At 43.5% G+C, this 8,033-nt stretch overlaps 1 protein-coding gene across 1 annotated transcript; it reads left to right on the top strand.

Moving 5' to 3' along the window:
* The first annotated feature begins 429 nt into the window (after nt 1-429).
* On the top strand, nt 430-5,947 carry LOC139667595 (uncharacterized). The gene is made up of 3 exons (XM_071547085.1): nt 430-684; nt 2,102-2,739; nt 3,567-5,947. The coding sequence occupies exons 2-3, from the start codon at nt 2,176-2,178 to the stop codon at nt 4,152-4,154; spliced, it is 1,152 nt and encodes a 383-aa protein (XP_071403186.1). The 5' UTR covers nt 430-684; nt 2,102-2,175; the 3' UTR covers nt 4,155-5,947.
* Nucleotides 5,948-8,033: the final 2,086 nt, after the last annotated feature.

The following is an 8,033-nucleotide window of genomic DNA, read 5'->3' as shown; positions in this document are numbered from 1 at the left end:
ATTACTTCTACCAAAATAAATAATTATAATAATAATAATCATCATCATCATCATTATCATGAGCAGCAGCATCATTATGGTACTAGTTGGTAAACTCCAACGTCTTATCGTCTCCCTCAGTGTTTTGTCTTGGAGTTTGAAATGCAAGCAGCAGGGGGCACTGACGCTCCTTCACTATTGCAACATCCGCTTCAAATCATATTTTTGAGGCAGCGTCATGTCTTATGGCGTATGTTTTGATTTGCAACGCAGTTTATGTTTTGCATCTCCGTATGAACCATTATTCTGAAAAAAAGGAGAAAAAAATACATCCAGAAACTCTCATTTTGGAAGACGAAACTCCGCCCGGCGGTGTTACGTCGGACTACAAAACGTGCGGCACAGCGCATGCTGATGACGCCATCATCAGCGAGCCCCAACAAAAACAACAACAGAGCTCAGCTGTTAGCTAGCTAGCTGGCCTAGCTGCTAGATTATATATCCACTTTTCATTTTGTACTTTGGTTCTGTCTAAGTGACTATATGTTTTAGTACGTTTTTATATCAAGCTGAGCGTGTTAAATTCACAACAATACAAAGAAATTCATTTTAATTGTAAGCTGCCGTGTCTCCTCTCTGTGCTACCTAGTAGCATTAGGTTAGTTTTTTAACTAGCGACGGGACGTCAGCTTGTTCGAGCAAAAGGTAACGATACGTTTCTTATCTCTGAACAATGGCGTAACACAGTCAGCTAGTCCAGATAATGTAGCTAGCAGCTAAGAGACCTGCAGCCTTTATTTTGACACAAGCTTACAGTCAGCTAACTATCACCAATAAAACAGAATGTCACATCGAAGGACCTACGTTTGGAAACTGATGTGTTGGCTAACCACCTGTATCACTCCGCGACTTTATTAGAACGTCTTGGTAAAAGTGAAGAGACGTGTATACTGTATATACACACATAACATACTTTGTGTTGTCCAGCAGGATGTGTTGAAGGACTACATCGACTTTTGGGGAAATTAGCTGTTTTTTCATCATACTTTTTACATGTTAGGAGTACCACCAAAATCATCTCTTGTGTCTCTGGTAGATATCTAACATTAGCATACAGTAACTGGCTTTGTTTGACGTAAGAAGATTGACCTTTTAGCAGAGATGTGATCAAGTCAACTTTGCTCGAGTCCCAGGTCCCAAATCTAAATGTAGAACACCAAGTCAAGTCAGAGCAAATCAATCCAGTATCAATTTCATATATTAAAGAAAACAAAAAACTTTTCAATGCAATATGGTTTTAATAGGATAAGAACTTGGTAAGAGCATCATGAGTTTGATTTCTAGAATCAGTTTCAACTTCAATAAATTCAATCATTCCATACAAATTCAGAAAACAGAATTTAAATTCAGTCTGCTGGAACAAATCTCATCACTTTCAATCTAAGTCATTTACACAAACACAAGATCTCAAGTCAAGACTTTAGAAACCTTTTCAAGTCATCAAAGTACAAGTCAGAGTCGAGTCCCAAGTCACCAGAACCCAAGTCAAGTCTCAAGTCTTCTCTTCATGCATCAAGTCTCAAGCAGTTAAAATTGTGAATCCAGTCTGACTCAAGTCCAAGTCATGTGACTCAAGTCGAGTCCCCACCTCTGCCTCTTAGTAATCCATAATTGGTGGCATTTTTTTTTCTTTTTTCCAATTCTCGTCACATAAAGGGTAAATTGACCAATGGGCCAACTTCCCCAAAGTCGGTATAGTCCTGAAGTCTACATCAGTGTTTCTCAACGTGGGGTCCGGGGACCACCAGGGGTCCATGAGGGGGTTCCAGGGGCTCCCCAGCAAATTGATGAATTGTTAAACTTCAGCATTATTTTTGATCATAGTTTCTCTGTTATCTCTCTACCTACAATACAGATAGTCATGGAATTCTGGACAAAATCATATCTAACAATAAAATTATTCTCAGATTTGGGTCTGAGAGACAAAAATCTAATCAAATGGGGGTCCGTGGCTCTAATGTGGACGTGATTAAGGGTCCTTGATATGAAAAAGGTCGAGAAGCATTGGCCTACATTATAGATTAATTTTCCATCTCTTTTTTTTCCTTCTTTCCAACCCAAGACTCCACCAGGCCAGAGACATTTATGGCAAAGCCAGACCACAAGACTTCCCGGTGGAGAATCTGACCTCCACCAATGACCACCAACATCATTTCCCCGTCTCTGATCATGTCCCCGCGGAAGAGGCCCCTGGTCCCCGTGAGCAGCCGCAGGAAAGCGGCGGACGACTTCTTCCCTTTCAACCTCCTGCCGGTGGAGTGCCAGCTGCACGTCCTGTCCTTCCTGAACGAGGTGGACAAGTGCAGCTGCGCCCTGGTGTGCTCTAGCTGGAGCTGCCTCGTGCGCTCGTGGAAGCTGTGGCGGGTGGCCGACTACTCCCGCCGCGGCGTCTTCCACCTGGGCCAGGAGGGGCTGCTGGTTTCCAACCGGGAGTTCGAGCGATGGAAGGCCTGGGTGCACCATTACACCCACCACCTCGTCTCCCGGCGGGCCAGCCTGCTCACCATGAAGGCCAGCTTCGACCTGGGCGATCGCTGCAACAAGTGGGGCGAGCTGCTCAGCCACCTGCTGGATAACGTCCACTGCCGAGACCTCAGCCACCTGGACCTCAACTGGACCTTTACGCTCCTGGAGCCCCTGGATCTCAGAGTGCACTCCAGTTCCAGCTCCCACCAGGACAGCATTACCAAGATGGATCAGGTAGCCTGTTTTATCAGGGTTTTTAAAAAAAAAAAATTTTTTTAAAGCTGTACGAGGCAACTTTGCATGTTGGCGGCTCCAAATGGCAGCAAAAATTTGAACTTCAATACCCAGAAATCCTGTAAGGTGTGCATAAAATAAACAAGAGTGTTTAGGAGACACTTTGGATTTTACTTTAATGTTTAGATTTGTCACATTCTGTGTGTGGAGAAGTGACCATACCTGACACCAGAATTTCAGTAGGGTTGATTTATGGTAGGGCTGGGCAATATATCGATATTATATTGATATCGTGATATGAGACTAGATATCGTCTTAGATTTTGAATATCGTAATATCGTGATATGGCATAAGTGACAGTAAAGTGATGTAATTTTCTGAACTTACCATGCCTTTACCCACTTAGTCATTATATCCACATGACTGATGATTATTTATCAAAAATCTCATTGTGTAAATATTTTGTGAAAGCACCAATAGTCATCCCTACAATATTGTCACAATATCGATATCGAGGTATTAGGTCAAAAATATTTGATTTTGTCCATATCGCCCAGCCCTAATTAATGGCATCTCAATTAATGAGGATGTGACACTTTTCTCTGTCCCAGCCCCACTTTGTGAATTACGCTGATACGATGGGTGGATTTTCACATAAAAATCTTAAGGCCTTGCCTGTTCTTACCTGATCACTATGTCTGATTGTGATTATGTTTTAATTGCCTTTGTGAGGATATGGAAGGCTGTCTAATCTCTGCTAGTGTATGTCATTTGTTATATAGACAAATCGATAGGGAGATGGTTTAACGGTTTGATTGATTTGACAGGTGGCCAGTTTCCAGGAGCTGCTGACCAAGCTCACCCACAGCTGCCCGCGCATCTCCAAGATGCGGCTGCATTTCGACTGGTCCGACGTCTCCGTGTCGCTCCTCACCCAGTTCCAGCACCTCCGGGTCCTCGAGCTCAAGTACTTCTGGGTCTTCAAGGGGGTGACTCCCGCGACGCTGCAGACCCTCACCAAATCCCTGCCCAACTTGAAGTCTCTGACTTTACACATCCTGGTGCCGCTGAGGAACCTCGGCATCTCCTACACCCTGGAGTCTCAGTCCCTGGAGTTCCTGGACGTGTCGCCCAGCCGCGGCCTGGTCTTCTCCCGTCTGAACCTGCCCGCGCTGCGCGAGCTCCGGGCCAAGAAGATCGTCCGCGGGATCACGCTGGACAGGAGGACCAGGCTGAGGATCCAGAGCCGGTGGCCGTGCCTCTACCACGTCCTCCGGGAGGGGACGCCGAAGCTCCAGGCCCTCAACAATGAGAGACTCCTCCCCACCTGGAGAGAAGAGAGCTACGGGGAGCTGTCGGCCATCCTAGAGCAGTCCTGTTACTGTGTCCAGCATCTAGATAGCTGGCTTTGGTAGTCTACTGTTTGGATTGGACAATAAATACATACCTGGGCTCTGGCTGGTAGATGCCAGAACAGAGCAGTACATTGCTTTTACATGCAGCAATTTGTGTCCACATTTGAATTAAATGATTGTTTACCAGGAGGGGTCTGAGGCATGAAGTGAAAGCAAAGGATTGTGGGCTGTTGTTTCCAATTCCTAAACAGAACCTGTTTCCCCAAATGTGGACAATAGGTTTATTTCCAACAAGCAGACAACTAATTGCTGTTCCAGTCTGATATCTCCAAAAAGCAAAGGTGCTTCATGCTAATTGCACTGTGTGGTGCTAGCCTAGATTCATATCCACTCAAAGCTCTGTGCTGGAAAAATGACCAAACTGACAAGAATTACCCGAGCCGGGTCCGCTTGGTTCTAGGCAGCCCATGAGTTGTGAAAAGAAAACCAGATAAGAGAACGTGGTAGTCTCTCCAAGTTGTTGTGAAAATAAAATTTTAAATGCAGCCGATTTAGTGAGAAAACTGATGCATAAATTCAACTAGTGCTGTTACATTTGGATGTCGTTAGCTGAACTCAGTTGCATTTAGCCCCAGCTGTACAGATATACAGTCGTCTACTGTTTCCAATGAATGCACAAGACCATAGAAAAACGAAGTCCTCTGCTAGACAATGGCACAAACAGAGGGATTATAGTTGGGACAAATAAGTTCAGTTATGCACATGCTGTAAATGTTTTATAATGGACTTAAATTGATTATGGGCTTGTAGAATCCATTCATAAAATGGACGGTAAAAAGCAAGACTTTTGATCTATGTAAATTTCAGCAATACAGAAACACAGACATTAATCTATGTGGCATATGAAAGACTTAGTCGTGAAGGCTTCGCAAAATGACGAGCGCTGATTGCCGGTCCCATATCACTGCTCTGAAATGGTCGCTGGACACTTGGCACAGAGTCCATTCAAAAAGAGCCGCTATTAAGCTGGTGTAATTCAAATCATAGACGGTCAGGAATGCAGCACAGCTAATCAGGGTTCATTCCAGCACTGGACCAGTTTGCACCAAACACATTTTACTTGATTTCCCCCCTTTTTTAGGTTGTTTTATGACTGTATGACTTGAGTGGTCCTTGTGTTTCATTGTGTGTGGTGTTTTTTTTTTTCCCCCCCAAAAAGCAGTGAGAGCTGATGTGATTGTGTGGGATTTGAACATTTGACGTGTCTGTCTTTGAATGAAGGAATTCAATTACTCTTCAGACCTGGAAACTTGGACCTCGGACACTTCCATTCCTGTCACGGGAGGGTTATTGTTCCTCAAATACCCGCAGCAAGTGACTGACTGAATTCTGGCCTTTTCTATTTGTGGGTAAAATGTCTTCTTGTGATAATGGTTTCAATGTATTTCACATGTATAGCAAGTTTGTACAGTTTTATTTTTATTCCTTTTTACCATAGGCCTCAATCATGTGCTACTCATCTGAGGAATGGAATCAATGCTGTTGCAGTCTTCCTTCTAACCAATAGAGGTCCTTGCTCTCCAAGATTTCTTTTGGCCCAGAAGTTTGCTCTCTCAAGGTCTTACAACAGGAAACATGCTTGTGTTTACAGTTGCACTAGTGTAACATTGTCTCCTCGACCAACGAATTCCAATAGATTTGCCTCCACTTACTTTTGCTTCTGTGTTGTAACAAAGAGATGCAGATGTTTGCTTGAGGGTATTTATGCTATTCAAAATATATCAGTGTATGTTTGAGATTTTTGGTGATATGATGAAAGTTTGAGTTTAGAACATTTCAAAGGATGAAGAATAAAGACCCAAACTAAATCTTAATTGTATTTTTTTTTTTCAACAATATGTTTGAGTTTTCAACATTTTATAAAAGTAAAAAAAAAAAAAAAAAAACATTATGTAGGCATACTTACAAATATCCAATATTATAAAAATATAAACATATACATGATATATACATAGATACATACATATTAATGAACAAACAATATTAAAATGATTAAAAATAAATAAATGAAACTAACTCCCATTACATACATTCCCACACAAAGGGGGTACATTACAATAGAAGCACTTACAATACCTAAATATTCATCACTTATATTGCACTACATTCATCTAAAACAGCTTAAATTACCTCTATTGCAGAGGCTTAATTGTATTTTTTAAGTACATACACAATCTGCAGACACTCGTTTCTGACCAGTAGTGAATGGGAGGCCCTGAGAATAAGGCCGTGTAACCTTTTAGGGTCACACCCGTTCTGTACCGCGTTTCTCCATATAATGAAAGAATGGAGCATTTTCATTTTCTGGTATGAGTTCATTCACGCAAAAAATTTTACTAGGGGGAAAAGTAGGCACCAGAGAATAGTTTCAGGGTTTTGCTTTTACTTTGTTGTGTGTGTTTGACTCTGGATATAATGTATTGAAAAGTTATGGAAGACTTATGTACTACAATCTTTGTTATATTATGGTCCATTTTTCTTTATGTCAGCAGCAGTGATTTTGTGTAGCCTATAATTTGGTGTCTTCATTATATTTTTCTAAGAGACAATCTAATCAGCTAGTTCGGTTTTATGTGGTGTCACGTGAAAACCCCATAACTGACTATTTCTAAAATTTCTAATCTTGAATTGAAAGTTTGCATGGTCCGTTATGGGCTATTAAAGTTCAATGACCCCAGGACCTGCCAAGTCCAAATCAGTTTCCTTCAGTTCCGTGATGACTTTTCATCTGACAGCAAAAATAAACTTGTATTCTTCGAGGCCGACCGCCACCCCCAAAATCTCCATGTGGAAAAGGTTTACAGTGTGTGGCCGTGCGTAATGGGAAACTGTCATAAACATAAGTGCATCACTAACAGCCCATATATTCTAGATCATACTTAATGCAAAGCAGGAAAATGGCCTCAATTGGCCGTCTTAGTGTTCCAATATGGTCGGGGCGTTTTGATCTGCTTGACCCCGCGATAGGAACATCTGTTCTCAGCACAAATAACCACCCCCACCACACCCAGCTCAAGCCCTCCTTCATAGACTGGTCCCATTTGCCCATTTCTGTCCCGGTGCTTCCCCTCCTGAGGTGAAGCATGTGTTTGTGTGTGGTGGTGGTGGTGGTGGTGGTGGTGGTGGTGGCGGGGGCTTTCCAATTGATTCAATGATTCCCAAATAATTTTGTTCTCTATCACCCCCCCCCTCTATTTCTCCTCTTTTCTCCACCCTCCTCCTGCACTCCTCCCCGAGCCTCTCGGTACTCCTCCTTACACATGCTTCTTGTTTGTTGGGGGAGTTCGTCAGGAGTCCGGGATCCATACGGACCTGTAGCTTAGCGCGCCAGCAGATCCGACCCCCTGCGTTGAAATCGGATCTGACTGTGGAAGGTAGGAGGTGGAGGAAGGAGCACCGCAACTCCGGGACTCAGATCGCCTCCAGGGTCCAGGGGTGATGCCGCTGACATTCTTGTGACTCCTGAAGGATATTTTTCTCCAGCGGCCCTTTTCTGCCTAGTCAGGCATATGATTTATGACTGTCCGGGGAGTGTTTGCTGTGTTTCGGATAGGGGAATGTGAGGAGGTGTGTGTGCGCGATGGTTAGGAGAGGGCAGTGTGAGGAGAGAGTGTTCCTTGAGGTTTACCTAACCCCTGCATTAGTGGCAAGACCACACTAACCGCCTCCAGATGTGTGAGAGCGCAATCTGACTGATTATTTACAGCAAGGCCAATGAACATCGCCCTCCTCACACTATAGCGCGTACTCTTTGCTCCTTCACCGATGCCCAAGTTAATGCTTAATCTAAGTATGGGCCCTTAATTGCTAAGGCCAAGCCCTGTTTATGGGAGGGAGGTGACTTGGACACGTACAGTCTGAGCATTGCAGGCCAGAGGC

This window comes from Centroberyx affinis, unplaced genomic scaffold (assembly GCF_046629955.1).
Source record: "Centroberyx affinis isolate AG114_WGS23_722 - 3 ecotype Tasmania unplaced genomic scaffold, CSIRO-AGI_Caff_v1 ptg005652l_1, whole genome shotgun sequence".
In the NCBI taxonomy this organism is placed as follows: Eukaryota; Metazoa; Chordata; class Actinopteri; order Beryciformes; family Berycidae; genus Centroberyx; species Centroberyx affinis.
This window is presented reverse-complemented; position numbering and strand designations above follow the sequence as displayed.

Excerpts from the sequence above, each read along its gene's own strand:
- LOC139667595 (XM_071547085.1), top strand. The coding sequence starts at position 2,176 with ATGACCACCAACATCATTTCCCCGTCTCTGATCATGTCCCCGCGGAAG. Across the intron at positions 2,740-3,566 it reads GCATTACCAAGATGGATCAG|GTGGCCAGTTTCCAGGAGCT; the intron begins GTAGCCTGTTTT and ends TTGATTTGACAG.